Below are 17422 nucleotides of genomic sequence, written 5' to 3'. Positions count from 1 at the left end.
CCTTGGCGATAGTTTCAAGGCTGCCATGATCTACTGTTTGCCTTTGGCCTTCATTATTGTCCTGCAAGAATCAACAAGGAAAACACCAAAGGAGATCTGTCCTCCTGAGATTTTGGCATGCCCTTTGGGGAAACTCCCTTTGGTTTTTCTCCCTCATCAGTCATCTGCTTTGTGTCCTTTCGGGCTTGGTCCTGTGCTAGACACTGAGCAAGCCCAGGAGTTCTCTGCCTGGGAGACAGACAAAATCGACGATTACAAAGTGGCTAATAGGTGAGAAACACGGTAGGGAGGTCACGTGCAGGGAGTGCCTATCGGAGGGAAAGGGAGCAGCTGTCTCAGCTTGGATGGTGAGGACCAGGAAGGGCTCCAGGTGAGGTGCTCCTGGAACTGAGACCTGATGCCTGAGTCATTGCTCATTGGTGGAAGCCAGAGATGGCTCCCCAGGCCGAAAACACGGTGAGGTGGCACTGCTTTGGGGATTCTGCTTATTCTTTCTAAGGTGAAATAGACTCAGTTTGAGGCAGCAAAGCCTGCAGCCCCCAGGAAGCACAGTGATTCCCTGCCAAGTGCTTTCTAAAGAAAAGCTGCCAGGTGGGGGCGGGGACAGCGGTGCGAGAGAGAAGGGATGAGTCATCCCTTCTAACGAGAATTACCGTCTCATCCCGTATGCACTTAGAGTGAAGAGCCCTGTATAAAACAGCCTCTTAGTGAAGCTCACTAAGGCTGGTGGGTACTTACAGCACACTGAAATATAATTTATTTTTATATAGTGTTCTTTGTACAGATGTTCACAAAACGCTAAGAGGCAGAATGCAAAGATAATACTTTCAAGAGCTAAGTTGGGCTCAGCTACTCTCTTATGGGGCCATGGTTTATGGGTTTGAGTGGAGGCCTGAAAAGCAAGGAAAACGGAGAGAAAGCTGGGTTAAAGACAACAGTAAGTGTGCTGCAGATGAGGGTGGGGAAGCAAAACGGAGCGCTATTAGGAGAGTGTTGGAGGAGGGATACGGGCAGGCAGGAGGCCCAGCTGTCTTTCCCAGGGAGCCCCAGGAACTCACTGGGGTCCTGGCAACCACCACGCTGCCCCAGTAATATTGGGGGTTGGGAGGGAGCAGAGTTCACTGGGCACCAGCTCCACCAGGCCGCGCACTGCACACCTTCACCTACAGCTCCAGATGTGTTTAATCAGGAATTAAATAAAACCAGAGAAGCAGACAGATGGGCACACATGAGAATTGTGGCAAAGCACTGGAGGCTCTTGGTCAAGCCAGCAGGTGGAGGGGAAAAAGGGACAAAGGCTGGTGGGGGATGCTGGGCTTTGGTTCATACCAGGCTTCCCGTGCTGTCTCCCCAGCCTCCTGCCCCGTGCTCTGTAGTGGGAATGGCCAGTACATGAAGGGCCGGTGTCTGTGCCACAGCGGCTGGAAGGGCGCCGAGTGCGACGTGCCCACCAACCAGTGTATCGATGTGGCCTGCAGCAACCATGGCACCTGCATCATGGGCACCTGCATCTGCAACCCCGGCTACAAGGGCGAGAACTGCGAGGAAGGTAAGACACGTGCAGGCAGCCCAGCACCTTCCTCAACTTAGAGGGCAGCGCACAGGGCCAAGAGGACATCCGGGCAGCAGAGGAAGCCACCTGAGCCACCCTGTGACCCCCACCCTGAGCCAGGAGCCCATCAGCAATAGTAATGAACCTAAAGAAGAGGACAGACAAATGCAATCCTACTCAGTGAAGGGCACAGAAGTGTTGCACCAGTACTTACTGTACCCAAGGCTCTGTGCTGGATGCCTTGCATTATTTAACTGCAAACCCTAGTAGGGAGGGGAAATCATCTTTATTTTATAGTAGAGAACATGGAGACTCTGAGAGTCAAATGGCTTGCCCGAGGTCACACAGCTAGCCAATGGCAGGGCTGGGTTTGAGCCCAATCTCTCTGTCTCCATAGCCCAAGTTCTTTCCACTCCCCTTTTAGCTCATTCACTCCCCATTTCTGAAGTATGAGTGTATTTAGACCTCCAAACTCTGCCTTCCATTATCACACTCGTGTGTGTGTGTGTGTGTGTGTGTGTGTGTGTCTGTGTTCGTACATGTAGCTCTCAGGTGCTCAAAGGCATGTCTCTCTTCTTCATAAAGTAAATGCAGGGTGTCCCCCCAAAATGTGTACACACTTTATTTTTTTAATTAAATCTTTATTGTTCAGATTATTACAGTTGTTCCTCTTTTCCCCCCCATAGCTCCCTCCACCCAGTTCCCACCCCACCCTCTGCCCTTACCCCCCACTGTCCTCATCCATAGGTGTACAATTTTTTTCCAGTCTCTTCCTGCACTCCCCACACCCCTTTCCCCCGAGAATTGTCAGTCCACTCCCTTTCTATGCCCCTGATTCTATTATATTCACCAGTTTATTCTGTTCATCAGATTATTTACTCACTTGATTTTTAGATTCACTTGTTGATAGAGATGTATTTGTTGTTAATAATTTTTATCTTTACCTTTTTCTTCTTCTTCATTTTCTTAAAGGATACCTTTCAGCATTTAATATAATACTGGTTTGGTGGTGATGAACTCCTTTAGCTTTTTCTTATCTGTGAAGCTCTTTATCTGACCTTCAATTCTGAATGATAGCTTTGCTGGGTAAAGTAATCTTGGTTGTAGGTTCTTGCTATTCATCACTTTGAATATTTCTTGCCACTCCCTTCTGGCCTGCATAGTTTCTGTTGAGAAATCAGCTGACAATCATATGGGTACTCCCTTGTAAGTAACTAACTGTTTTTCTCTTGCTGCTTTTAAGATTCTCTCTTTGTCTTTTGCTCTTGGCACTTTAATTATGATGTGTCTTGGTGTGGTCCTCTTTGGATTCCTTTTGTTTGGGGTTCTCTTCGCTTCCTGGACTTGTAAGTCTATTTCTTTCACCAGGTAGGGGAAGTTTTCTGTCATTATTTCTTCAAATATGTTTTCAATATCCTGCTCTCTCTCTTCTTCTGGCACCCCCATAATTTGGATGTTTATGCTTAAAGTTGTCCCGGAGGCTCCTTAGACTATCTTCATATTTTTGGATTCTTTTTTCTTTTTGTTTTTCCGGTTGGTGTTTTTTGCTTCTTCGTATTTCAAATCTTTGACTTGATTCTTGCAATCCTCTAGTCTGCTGTTGGATCTCTATATAATATTCTTTATTTCAGTCAGTGTATGCTTAATTTCTAGTTGGTCCTTTTTCAAGGGAGAGAGAGAGATAGTTAGAAACATCGATGAGAGAGAAACATCGATCAGCTGCCTCCTGCACATCCCCCACTGGGGATGTTCCCGCAACCCAGGTACATGCCCTTGACCGGAATCGAACCTGGGACCTTTCAGTCTGCAGGCCGACGCTCTATCCACTGAGCCAAACCGGCTTCGGCAATATATAATATTCTTTATTTCAGTCAGTGTATGCTTAATTTCTAGTTGGTCCTTTTTCATATCCTCGAGGGTCTCACTAGATTTATTGAGGGTCTCACTAAATTTATCAGCGGTTTCTAGAAAATTCTTGAAAAACCTTATAACCGTGGTTTTGAACTCTATATCCAGTAGTTTGCTTTCCTCCATTTCTGTCATTTGTGACCTGTTTCTTTGTCTCCACATTTTGACTGCTTCCCTGTGTTGATAGAGTGGCTTTCTGTACTAGGTGTACTATAGGGCCCAGTGGCTCAGCCTCCCCAATTACCTGAGGTGGACACTCTTGATGCACCCCTTTGTGGGCTTTGTGCACAGTCTTGTTGTAGTTAAGCCTTGATTGTTGTAGGTATCACTGGGAGGAATTGACCACCAGGCCAATTGGCTGTGAGAATCAGCTGTGTCTATGGTGGGAGAACTTCTCTGCTGGAGACACCCTTATGGGGCAAGACTTGCTTCAGTGGGGCTTTGGTGCTCACTGAGTCTGCCTCCTGAGTGTGTCCCTTATGGATCTGAGGAATTGTAATCTGGATGGTCCCACTCTGACCACTGGTTACACTGGCTCTGGGATCTCTAAGGAGGTGCTAATTTAGCCTCTACCTGAGGCTACCCAGCAGGAGCTACGGAAAGATCTGCAGATTCCTCTTCTTTGTTTGGGGTTTGGATGTGCCCAGATGAGGCCCAGCTGTGAAGCAATGCAAGCTGCTGTGGGGCCTTGGGCCTTCTTTTGGATGTTCTGGGTCTCTCTGACCCAACTGCAGTTTGTTGGGTAGTTTTAAATTGCAAAGGGCCAGGCCATTCATATGTAAAAGCCTCTGCGCACAGCTTGGGTGGGGCGGGGTCTCAGGGAATCAACAGGGTGGAGCAAACAGCTATGGCTGATCCTCAGCCCTGCCCTAAGAGGCCCTGGGTCTCAGTGTCCCATGGTAATCGCTGCAAGCACCTCTGAGAGAAAGCCGCCTTCGAGTTCCGCCCGATGCCAGACAGTCCAGTTTCTCCCCATATGAGTCTGGGTCCCCAGAGACTCGCCCAGAACTAGAGTTCAGAGCAGTCGGGGGCTTGTGACTCCCTCCCGATTAAAAAAGACAACCGCATCCTCAGTTGCCAGCCCTTTCCGCGTGGGCCTCTGTACCTCTGCACTTTACTTCTGCACCTCCTCTGAGTCTCAGTGTGCTTTTCTCTTTCCTTCTAGTTGTAGAATTTCCACTCAGCCAGCCTTCCTGTGGTTCTGGATGATGTCCGTTTTGTCTTTTAGTTGTATTTTTGAAGTGGTTGTGTGAGGCAGCAATTTCAGGTGTTTACCTATGCCACCATCTTGGTTTCTCCATCTGTGTACACACTTTAACAGCTGATAACTCACTTAATTTTTAAGATGAATGGTATGTTAATAAACACTGACTTTATAATCAAAGTTTATATACATGTGTATGGGACACCCTTATATGCCTGTATGAATCAAGGCTAGAAAGTGAACTGCTGATGTAACCATGGCATCAGTTCTTTCCCAGGAAATCTAACAAGGTGAGGTAAGTACATATATGTATTTCACAAATGAAGAAAGGAGGCCCAGGGAAGAGCATTGGCATCACCATGTTCATATAGCTAACTAACCGATGGCTGGGTCGGGAATCAACCCAGGCCTCTGCAATTCCGGTCAGTGCTCTTTCCTCTCGGCTGCATGGAAATTCCAGACAAAAGGAGGAGTTCTCCTCATAAGCAGTCTAGAGTAGCTTTAAGAGCCCGTACTCGGGAATCAGATGTAGGCTTGAGTCCCGGCTCTGCCATTAACTAGCCTCGGCTCCCTCGTCTATAAAATGGGAATGCCTTCCTCAGAGGGCTGTTGGGAGGAGTGAATTAAATGATCCATGTAAAGCTCAGTGTCTGACACGTAGTAAATGCTCTATAAATGTTAGCTCTTATATTATTAGTTTATTCTGGGGACAACTGAAGCACAGTTCCTGTTCTCCTCCACTCATTTCATCCAAGGTCTTTTGAAATGGATGGACTTTGCCTTGGAAACTGATGGATGACGCTAATAGTCGTTACCTCCCACTGTCCACTATCTAGGGCCCCAGCACCTTCTCCATGGGGTGGAAGGAGCTCTAAGGAGAGCTAAATTTGGGATTTAACAGGTATTCCCCTCTTAAGGCATCATTTTCTCTCTAAAAAAAAAAGAGAGAGAGAGGGGGAGAGAGGGAGAGGGAGACTATAATGGGCCCATTTTTAAAGAGTGGGGAACAGGAAGGAATTAGTGTCTGAAAAGCATCGCCTCTCTGAGACAGGCTGTCTGCGGACCACAAGTGTGACTGCAGGTCCTGATTCCAGCCTGTTCACGTTGACCAGATTGCTGTGGGCTGTCTGAGAGAGGAGGCACGCCAGCCCCTCGCACAAAGGAACTTGGCTTTCTCTTCCTGACAATGGTGACCTTCAGCTGCTGTTCCTTTTCAGTTTAGTCACTTGAGGTGAAGACCCAGAGAAGGAAAGAGAAACAAAGAAGAGATTCCTCTTGGAGCTGTGGGGCTGTCCACCCCCGCCCCGCCACGTTGTGTGGGCCGAGGAGGGGGATGGTCGAGCTCCACCGCCCCCTGGACAGTGCCCCAGCACAAGGGTACTTACAAAGAGAAGAAAAGGAGCTGTGTAGCTCTTTGATTTACATTATCTATTTGAAAAGAAATGTTTTTACTCCTGCTTTCTTTACTGAGGAGGGCCATCTGGGACTGATTCCTTTTATTATTTCTATTTCTCTGGTGAAACATCATTGAATAGTCCTGTGTTTATAATGGGGTTTCTGGGGGCCTTTGCCCTCCCCCCTCCTGCCTCCCCTCCTCCCTCAACTCTGTTCTAAGGGGTTTCACTGTGTTTATAAAACATCAGCTAACAAGCTTACTTTTCCCCCCTCTCTGGCTTCCTTCTTCTGAAGTTTATTGGCCTATATTTTTTTAAAGCCTGGACCACGCCAACAGGGCGCTTGGAGGGGTTGGAGGAGGGGCAGAAGAGAATAACTTGGGCCTTTTGCAGTGAAAAGTGAGACCGTATTTTGGGTCCTGAAGAGTGTCTAATAGCTTGTGTGGTCACTGAAGCGTGGAACATTTGGGGCAACAGTTGTGCTTACAGCCTGGCCTCACAGGTCGCATCATTTCATCAACGGGCTGAGCTTCTTCCAGAAATTTTGGCTTAAATGGCAAGCTCTGCAGAGGAAAACTATAACTGTTTGGCACCTCTTCTAAGGAGAAACTAAGTGAGACTGTCTACACGAAGTTCAGCCGCCTCCCTGCCAAGTTCTCCCGGGCCCTCCAGCAGCCCATCTTCCCATGTCACACAGTTTCCTGCAAAATAAATATTCGGGAAACCACCCCAGTGTGATGGGAAGAGGTCACCTGAATCCCATCCTAGGGTCTCTGTCACCCCAATGGCCCCAGAAAGGGAGGGCAGGCCCACAGTCTAGGTAGGATCTCCATGGCAGAGCATCACGATGGCTCAGATAATGGCCCGAGTTTCGGATGAGCAGTGTTCTCCAGGCAGGAATCTCAGCCAGTTCAGCTCAGGTTTCCTGGAGCCGCCTTCCCTCTTCAGAACTTCCCTGGAGTTCCACACTCACTCTACCAAGTTGACCTTCAGAAGCCAGGATTAATTGATGATGAATGGCCTGGAGGTAGCCTCTCACAGTCCCGTCTGATCTTTCCCGGCCTGAACCATCTTCGGAGAGCTTGGAATTCGCTCTGCTGGTTCCTGGGTCCCTCACAGACGTACTGTGTCTGAGCCAGAGCAGGACTGTGCCGCCAAGGGCCTCTCGCTAAACTTGGCGCCCTCCCCGCTTGCTGGCTCACAGTGCAGATTTATAGATCCAACCTCGAGGGCCCCTCAGAGACAGCTCGAGCCCAAAGCTGGGGTCAGGTGTTCAGGGAGCCGGAAATACCTTTATAGGTCCTGGGACAGGAATCGCTGACTCATTTCCTGACAGATTGGAAAACTCTCTGGATCTAGGGAATTATCATAGTAGCCTAATGGGCTGGAATAATCCTTCTGAGATCCTGAGATCCTGGGGCCAGTCATGAAAATGTATCACTATTATTATTTTTATTCCTTTTAATTACCAGGCACTCCAGCAGGTCATGCCCGAACCGTTATTAAATGGTGTCCTGAGACTGCCAGAGAGGAGATTCTTTGCCTTCATTTGGCTTTATTATTTCTCCACGTTGCCCTATTTCTTTCCTTGTTTTGTTTTCCTATGTTTTAACCATTTTCTGTGTTTAAATCTGTGTATGTGATGAATGTATTTTTGAACCAGTCAGATGATAAAGGAAACAACAAGTCATCTATACCAGCCAGGAGTGATTCAAATTTGAGTTACCACTGTGTGATCTTGGGCAACTTATTTTAACCTCTCTGTGCTTCAGTATCCTCATCTGTAAAATGAGGCTAATAATGGTATTTATCTCAAAGAGTTGTTGTTAGGGTTAAATGAAATAATATATATAAAAGGTATAAAAGAAAAATATAGCACAGGAGAGGAACTAAATTAAACTTAATTGTTATCATTGCTGCTGTGTTAGCATTATTATGTTTTTAGCAGTGGCTGCTCCTGACCTCTGGTCTTCTTAGTCATCATTTAAGTCATGAAGCTGAACTCCTTTAAAAACCTAAATAGTAAAAGAGCTTTTTTTAATAAGCTGGCCCTCAGAATAAACAGCCTGTTCCCAGAGTGTTGCCATCTGTAAAGTCTGCTCGTTTGTGTCTGAGACGCTAATATACCCACGCTGGGTTTCCCAGTCTTTTGTGCAAAAGTCAAATATACTGGGTTATAAAATTTAATTGATAACTAAAGTAAAAGCATGTCTGAGTTATAAATGAGCTCTGACCACAGTTTGCTACTGAATGTCCTGATAGAACTGAAAAACAGCTACCGATTTCCAACAACTTACAATTTATATAGTTTATATAGTCCTTTCAAATCCTCAGTGTCTTTGGTCCTCATAGCAACCTGAGATAAAGGTAATTTGATCATACCTGCTTTATAGATGGAAGATCAGAGCAGGTATATGTCTTGACCGTGGTCATTGAACCAGTATATTTTGTCCTGTGACCCTTGAATTTAGGACCTCAGAGGTCAAATGTTAAAATCTTTCCTCTGCAGCATAGGGCTTCCTCATGACCTCTTGTAAGGAGGCCACAAGGTAGGAATTTGTATCCACATTTTACAGGTAAGGGAACCAAGACTCAGAGAGGTAAACAGTCAATCAGCAGGTAGAGTTGAAAAGCCAGGTTTACCATTTGCTAGGTACTGCTCTCCTCCATACCACGTGGCCTCTGCACAGGAAATCTGTGTCCTTCTACTGTTGTAGAAGACCCAAGAAACCCAAGCGACGCTTAGAGAAATGGAGTTACACAGCTTTATTACACCAGCAGTCTCAGAGGAGTCACCTCCACAGTCTGAGCAAACCAATATGGTGGAAGCCCTTCTTTTATCCCCTTTTGGTTTCTTTGTCCCCCAAATATGGATGGGGACTTCTGGACATTTCATGGGCTTTGCAAAAAGCCCGGTGGGTTGGGATGGGGGTCTTGAGATCATATCTAAGGGCCTGGGCTGACGCCAGCACTGATAACCCCCTACGGGGATTCATGGTTTATGGCCTCTGTAAAATGTGAGCATTTAGGTAACAGGTCTTGCCAAACCAGATTGCGGAGGAAAGGGGCAGTAACTTAATTATAGGTTATCAAGAATGTACATTAAGTTACTGCACAGATTCAGATTGCTAGCCCCCCAAACATCAGGGTTACATTGGAATTAGCCTTTTAGCCTTCTCACTACAAGAGTGTGGGAAGCCCCTTTACTTCACTATGAGGTACTTTGCTTAGAGGAGCCTCTCACCTTTGCTGGTCAGATACTTATCTGTGTTCTCTTTCCTTTGTGTCACAGTGGACTGCATGGACCCCACATGTTCTGGCCGGGGCGTCTGCGTGAGAGGCGAGTGCCACTGCTCTGTGGGATGGGGAGGCACCAACTGTGAGTCACCCCGGGCCACGTGCTTGGACCAGTGTTCGGGCCACGGAACCTTCCTCCCAGACACCGGGCTTTGCAGCTGTGACCCAAGCTGGACTGGACACGACTGTTCTATTGGTAAATGTGTGTGTTGGGTGGGGGGGGAGAGAAGGGCAGGGCGTGGACAGAGGGAAGATGTGTCCACTGTGCCGTGTTCACCGTTTCGTCCTGATCTGCCCCTGACCCTGCTCTCAGACACATAGCAGTGCGTGCCCAAGTCTCTGATGTTTTTCTCCTTTTCCTGAACTTCAGTCTTCACCTTCTACTCTTAGATGGGCAGAGGACTGAAAAACCGTATCTTCACATCATTCCTTTCATAGTGGTGGCCTTGAGAGTCAAAACATCGCCCCTAACCAGTTAATTATAATAACAGATATTTCAGAGAAATCTCATCTTTCATTTTATGGTGGTCATCTCTAGAGGCCAGGCCAAGAGAACAGTGTGCCTAGGTGAGATCTGCCAGGATGGAGCTTTGGTTTCACTCACTCCTCAGAGGGAAATCCAAGCTCAGTGTTGTCTTTAAGGCTCTCTGTGACCTGACCCCCACCTGCCAGATCCTCTGCAAGACTGTAAGTTCTATGAAGCTAATAAACATGTCTTATTCACCTCTCCATCCTTAGGACTTAGCATAGGCCTGGCCCACAGCAGTACCTAGCAAATGGTAATGAATGAATGCATGCATGCATGAATGAATGAATGAACGAAGGAATAAATGAACACATGATGGAATGTGTTCTTAATTGTGGTATTTGGTTCAACATAGGATTTATACATACACAGTTCAAAGAATTATTATATTGGCACCCTCTGTTTGTAAGCATTTGTTGATTTATAGATCCTCTCAAGATAAGGATTAATTGAGAACAGATGTGGATCCCCTAGCCTAGTACAGTATAGGTATCATAGAGGCCCGATGCACAGATTTGTGCACTGGTGGGATCCCTCAGCCTGGCCTGTGCCCTCTCGCAATCCAAGACCCCTTGGGGGATATCAGAGAGCTGGTTTTGGCCCGATCCCTGCCCTTCTCCCTCCCCTCTTCCCTCTGAGATTCATTAGTCTGTTCCATGTTTCCATGTCTGTGGTTTCTGCTCCTGCATTGAGGGTCTGCCCCCTGGTGGTCAGTACACGTCATAACTACTGGCCAGTAGGCCGGTCGCTTAGGCTTTTAGATAGATAGATAGATAGATAGATAGATAGATAGATAGATAGATATAGATAGATAGAATGTTCACCTTTAGTGATCCTTAAGTAGTGTCCACTACTTAAATACACACACACACACACACACACACACACACACACAACCTGTGAGAATGGAATCATCATCCCGCCCTTTACCAATTTACATAATACTGTACTCTTTGCATACTCATTGAGCACCTACTGTGTGCTAGCTACTCTTATCAGAAGGGATAAAGAGGTAAGAACATTTCTACCTTTGTGAGCTTACATGCTAACAAGAGGGGAGCAGAGACAGAAAACAAACAAATGAAGAGAAATCAACGGATAAGGCCCAGAAAATTTTAAGTAATCTTACCCAGTGACACACAGCTAAAAAGTGATAGCATCTCTAGCTAAGTGTGTTTACCCTGAATCACTTTCCCCACCACATCACACTGTTTAAACTAAGTGAAGCTCAAGTCAGCTCATTATGTTGTGTATTAACAGTCCTGGTTGTGGTCAGGAAGGTAAGACCTTTGGCAACAATGAGATCCAAGCAGCATTTGTGCCTTTGGGATACTTTGACTTACCTTTCCTGCTGACGGGAGGATTGATGCTCCATACACAGTCTAAATAGGACTTTTATCCTCGTTTGCAAGGCTTGTGTAAAGACATGATTGCAAAGACAGATGTGCAGGGCCTTAGGAATAATTCTGTTTATAGCAATATTTCAAATGGTTCTCTGAAAGCTACACTGGGTTGTATTGTTCACCAAGCTAGTTTGTGATGCATATTTAACTATCCGTGCATTGTTAATCCCTGATGAGCCTCCACAGCCTCCCTTGGAGGCAGGTATAATTTTGGGTGAGATCCTAAGCATCCTTTAGTTGGCCCTGTAAAAGGAGACAACAGAACCAATGGAAGGGGCTTTGGATAGAACTGTGAGAGCTCATCTTTCTCAATTCTGTGCACCCCACTCCCCACAACTGGTACCAAGCACACGTGTGGCTTCACGTGTGAAGGCAAAGGAGCGCCATGTGTTGCAAAGGGTCCCTGAGTCCAACAGACCTGGGCTGAAACACTGGCCCTGCTACGTACTTGTTATAACTTTGGGCAAGTCACTTCACCTCTCTAAGCTGTTAAATGGAGATAATAATAGTACTTACCTTGAAGAGTTATTTTTTGGAGAATTATTATTTAAAGAATTATTTAAGATAATGTTAAAAAAGCACTTAGTGTGCTACTTAGCCCATGATATGGGCTCATTAAATGTTAGCTATTGTTATGACTATGATTGAAATACCCATTGCTGAGAGCCCTGGATATTAACGAAGACATTTGATAGAGGCAAGATGAGATATGCCTTTCAGGAATATCGATTGTAGTTTTTAAATCACTAACCTATAACTGACTGAAACGGTGTCATGACTGCCACAAGGCCAGAAATTTGAAAGATGGCTTCAGAATTAGTCTCCCCTTGAAAGAGTAATACCAATTTGTGTTGTAAAGTGCCTCACAGCATATAAAGATTTTTCAGCCCAGACAGTGTGGCTCAGTGCTTGAGTGTTGACCTATTAACCAGGAGGTCATGGTTCGATTCCTGGTCAGGGCACATGCTCGGGTTGCGGGCTCGATCCCCAGTAGGGGGCATGTAGGAGGGCATCTGATCAGTGATTCTTTCTCATCATTGATGTTTCTATCTCTCTCTCCCTCTCTCTTCTTCTCAGAAATCAATAAAAACATATTTTATAAAAAAAATTTTAACAGATATTTCACACATTCACATGCGCGCACGGCACACACACACAGATATCCCCCCTCCCCCACATAGCAGCACCGCCCCGTGAGGCAGCATCACACTGAGGCTCTGGGAGTTGCAGCAATGTGCCTAAGCAACGCTGGTCCTGGTGCACAGCATGCCATGCTGTGCTGGGAGCCCAAGTCCAGCTTGCGGCCTCAGCTGGCCTGCTGCCCAGCACTCTGTGCTGCCTCCCCACAGGCCTCTGTTTCTCCTCAGCTGTCACCACCCCTCCTGAAGCCAGTCCAAAGGCCAGTGAAAGCACTTGGATGGTGGCTGTCTCTCCAGATCCCCTGCTGTATAGGCAGTACCTGCCTGGGCTCACTCTCGTTCTGCCACGTGCTACCTGTGTGACCTTGGCCAGGTACTAGACTTCTCTTGGCTTCAGTTTCCTTACCTGAAAAATAGTTAATATCAGTGCCCACCTCAGAGGACTATATGATCATTAAATTATATAAGGGATGTCCGCTCGTGGAACACTGCCTGCCCAGGGTGAGCACTTTCTGTCTCCCCCCCACCCCCACCTCCCTCCCAAGGGCACTCTTACTCCAGGGAAGTGAAACTCATCATTGAGTTTCAGGGACCACAGCCAAGGGACTCCTCACATTCAGGGAGTTAGGCACCAGGCTTTGTTTCAGAAGACCTGCTCCCCACTATGTGACTGGCTCAGCAAGTTGCTCCAACTCCGGACCCTCGGTTTCCTCCTAGGTAAAACCACCATGGGCTTCTGTGAGAATTCAGTGAGAAAGTACAGGCGAAGTGGTTAGCACAGTGTCTGGCACAACTCAGACACCAGCAAGTGGCCACTTTAGTCGTGTTATTTGTGTTATCTGCTCCTGGCACAGCAGGGCTGGTACAGGGCCCTCCCGCCAGGGGCTGCAGCCCAGCAGACACCGTCAGAGTGCTTCTTGCACCGTCGGCAGTGACTGTGGGCTGTGGGCTTGGCAGGAATGGGCCCCCACCGTCCGGCCCTCCGAGGAAGGGAGGGAGCTCTTCCCTGAGAGGAGTGTCTTGCTGTTTGGCATGGAGAACAGGATTTCAGGCAGCTTAAGTCAACATGCCCTGGACTCAGCAACCAGCCTGTAATGAAATGTGAGCTAAGGTCCCCGGCACTTTGGTTAGGTCTGTGGAAACAGTGAAGTCAGGTTTTATACAAGTGCTTACTCAGACCCCTGGGTTGCCAGCAACATAGCTTCCAGTCTCATGTCAGAAATCCTTCCTTAAATCCAGCTTCATTGTGTGTCTTCCTTCCTGACAAACACACAAGATAACTGTTTGAGCAGATCCCTGTCCCCAAAGAGCACAGGTTACACGGCCCATCCCCTACCCTCAGCACACCTCTGTCCTCAACTCTGGGCCCAGGGGACTTCACTTCCTCAGTCCTTTGAGGGTGATGATGGTGGTGGTGGTGATGATGGTGGTGATGATCGTGGAGGTGATCATAGTGATGATGATGATGGAGGCGATGCTACTGCTATTGTTTTATCAATGGGAAACAGTTGGGGAGGGAAATGACTTGAAAGTAATGCAGCTAATCAGTGTCAGATTTTTAATTAAATCCAGCCCCATTGTTTCCAATTTCTCAGCTCTCACCTCAGGCCCCCTTCCCATCCAAAGAGGTTTCCTTGTCAGTCATCTTGTCTTTCTCCCTGACCATCCACAGGATGGAACATTGGCTAAAGAGCCACCAGTTTCTTAGTGCTTGCCATTTCCCAGGTACTGGACTAAGTGCTTGACCACCGTCATCTTAGTTAAGGTTCATCAGAACCCTATGAGGTAAGTGTTCCATTTTCCAGCTGAGGAACTTGAAGCTCAGAAAGTTAAATTCCTTGCCAGCATTTCTCCCACCCCCCACCCCATCAGTAAGTGGCAGATCTGGCTCCAAGGACCCTCCTCAGCTCTGTGGAAAATGGAACAATGTATTGCAACCGCGCCTGGGTGCTTCGTAATAGGGTGGGCATGTGCAGCAGCACTGACAGCCCCTCCCTTCCCCGAGTATTTTCGTTAGCTTTTCATCCTCTTGGCTTGGAGCTCCTTCCGAAAAGGAAAGGAATTTAACCTCTTCAGGATGGTCTTTAAAATTGGAAAAGTGTACCTTTTTGTCACACCCGAATGACTTCCAAAGAAGACTTCAGGCTCGGTGGCATTTTCCAGGACAGCATTTCACTCGTGATCCCTTAGACTTACCATCTGCCCTCCATTGGCTCTCCCTCCTCAGAAGCCTCTGTCCTCACCACATGAATTCATTCCTTGTTCCCACTACTCTGCGAGCCCTCTGCAATCTTGATTTCCATAAATGACTTTCATTTGAGAGACCCTCTCACTACATTTTATTCCTTTTGGTCCAGCTCATAGAAGCAGTACATGGCAAAGAATCTGCCTCTAAAATGCTCAAGCTGATGGGTTATGATTCTTATCATTTCATTGCAATCGAGTTTCATGGAATAACAGGTGGAGATGTTTGAGAGATTCAGTGGTACAGGGTTGGAGGCAGCATGTGCGTGGTATTTGGAGAGAGACCAAGCCAGACTCTTTTCCAGACTCAGCTTATCCAGAGAATAGGGCTAATGACACCTGCCTTGCATTGTTGTTTTCCAAATTAGCTTTAATATGCGTCAATGAAATGCCTAGCACCATGGCTGGCATTCAATAAGCACTCAATAAAGTATTAGTATATATTTTTAGAATGCAGGATTAAATCTAAATTAGCCAAACAGTCCTTAGACTCTAACACATTTTATGTTTGAGGGCAGTTAATATAGTGAAGTAGCCTCTGTCCTCAAATCCAGACTCTGACCGGCATTTGAGTCTATGTGACCTTGAACACCTTGGTTTCTCTCTCAGAAGCTCGGTTTCTTTGTGGTTCCCGAGACTCTCCACTACCAACAGTGGTCACCAACTCTAGATCAGCGGTTCTCAACCTATGGGTCGCGACCCTTTTGGCAGTGGAATGACCCTTTTACAGGGGTCACCTAAGACCATCCTGCATACCAGATATTTACATTACGATTTACAACAGTAGCAACATTACAGTTATGAAGTAGCAACGAAAATAATTTTATGGTTGGGTCACAACATGAGGAACTGTATTTAAAGGGCCAGAAGGTTGAGAACCACTGCTCTAGGTGAAGCATCATTAATGTGCTGGCACCCTTATCCCCAGGTAATAGCGTGAGGGCCACAGAGCATTAGCATCAGTCTGCTCTCAGGACAGCAAGCTTCCTGTGAGCTCCATTCAAGAGTAGAACACAGCCTCCACAGGGAGAGCACCCATCACAGCTCTACACCTGCACACCTGCACACCTGTGCACCTGCACCCACCCCTAACATGCACATTGTCTACTTCATTTACTCATGAACTTTTCTGACTTCCCTCTGTGTGGGCAAGGGTCTAGGCATTGAGAATCAGACAGCCACAGTCCATGAAGGAAGCAACACCTAGTATAAGACATGACTAAAGCTCTGATGATGTGTGTACAGTGGGGTTTGCGAGCACAAAGCCAGGAGCAGTGAGCTCGGTCAAGAGAGGATGCGGAGAGGAACCTGGGAAAGTCTCCCCCAGGGAGGAGACTTGTAAGCCAGACCTTGAGAGGGGACTCCCTGGTGACAAAGGAGGGAGGAGTCCAGGCAGAGGGAAGAGCACACACAGAAGCATGAGCCATGCAGGAGCACCATCTGTTTGGAAAGCCCACCTGGGACTGACTGGAGAACAGGAGCCACAGGAGTGTGGGCAGGAAGTTAGGTCAGAAAGGTAGGCAGGGTCCAAATCACAGAGTTCACTGAATGCCTCACTGGAAATCTTGGATTAAAAAATGTTTCAATGGCCCTGGCCAGTGTTGCTTAGTGGTTAGAATGTTGGCCCTGAAACCGAGGGGTCGTGGGTTCAATTCCCAGTCAAGGGCATGTACCTGGGTTGCAGGTTCAATCGCAGCCTGGTCAGAGTGCATATGAGTGGTAATTCATAGATGTGTCCCTCTCACGTCGATGTTTCTCTCTCTCCCTTCCATTCTCTCTAAAATCAATGGAAGAAATATCCTTGGATGAGGATTAACAAATCAAAAAGATGTTTCAATGCATGTTGTAGATTTTCCTTTCAGACTCCCCAGTAGGGCCCTTTCTTTAGCTCTCTTTGCTTGACTTGGCGTAGGTTCTACCTTTACTTAGGGGGGGCCTTCTAGAATCCTAGCTCAGATCCTCTGAGCTTCCAGTTTCTTCTCTATTGCTCTCATCCCCCACCAAAAAGAAAAGCAACTCACAACACATATTTAATAACAATAATGACTAGATGGATAGGGAACAGAAAAGCTCTTATCAAATTAAGTCACAATTGACCGCAAAAGAAGTTCGATGACTTAAAAAAATAAGCTGCAAGTAGCAACAGGGTTAAAAAAATTAAAGCTCTAAATATAGCAGTTGCATTAGTGCTAGATTTTGAAAATAGTAACTCAATTTTATTTACGAGGCAAAATATAATTACATTTAAATTTGAGGGAACAGAATTTAATTCTTATTAATGACAGAAAGACTGAGTGAGATGCTTTATTGCCAGAGAAATTGTCTTGCGTTCATGGATGGGAGAGAAAATTAGATCCAGCGTTGAGCATTCTCTCCTGTTACAAGTCTCATTTGTGTAGCCGGAATCGTTCCCTCTCTGAGGCAGCATTAGCTTCTCAGCCCTGAAAGCACAGTACCGACATCCAATTAAACATCAAAAGGAAATGATCAGACTGGACTGTTTCTGTATAGGTATGTTATGGGAGGGGAAACTCAGGGTTAGAATTTCACCCGAGGAATAACATCCACTGAGACTTGACATTTCCTGTACCCCTTCCCAGCAGCAAGGGCTAGCCTAAAATCAAAGTTCAGAATAATAAATATCTGAGAGATTGGCACCGAGGCAGAGAAAGAAGAGGAGGTACTGGGAGCAGGTGGAGACGAGCCCACCCGTTGTCTGGGAAATCGTGTGGAGGTTTAAACACAATGAGATGGT

General features: G+C 46.7%; 1 protein-coding gene across 1 annotated transcript in view; it reads left to right on the top strand.

The window, feature by feature from the left end:
* Positions 1-17422, top strand: part of TENM4 (teneurin transmembrane protein 4) — a 198082-nt gene that overhangs the window by 47757 nt on the left and 132903 nt on the right. Inside the window, 2 exon segments of the mRNA XM_023755918.1 lie at positions 1355-1549; positions 9351-9551. Of these exon segments, the coding sequence (XP_023611686.1) occupies positions 1355-1549; positions 9351-9551 (396 nt within the window).

This window comes from Myotis lucifugus, unplaced genomic scaffold (assembly GCF_000147115.1).
Source record: "Myotis lucifugus unplaced genomic scaffold, Myoluc2.0 scaffold_86, whole genome shotgun sequence".
NCBI lineage: Eukaryota > Metazoa > Chordata > Mammalia > Chiroptera > Vespertilionidae > Myotis > Myotis lucifugus.
Note: the sequence above shows the minus strand (reverse complement) of the source record. Positions and strands in the feature narration are given on the sequence as shown.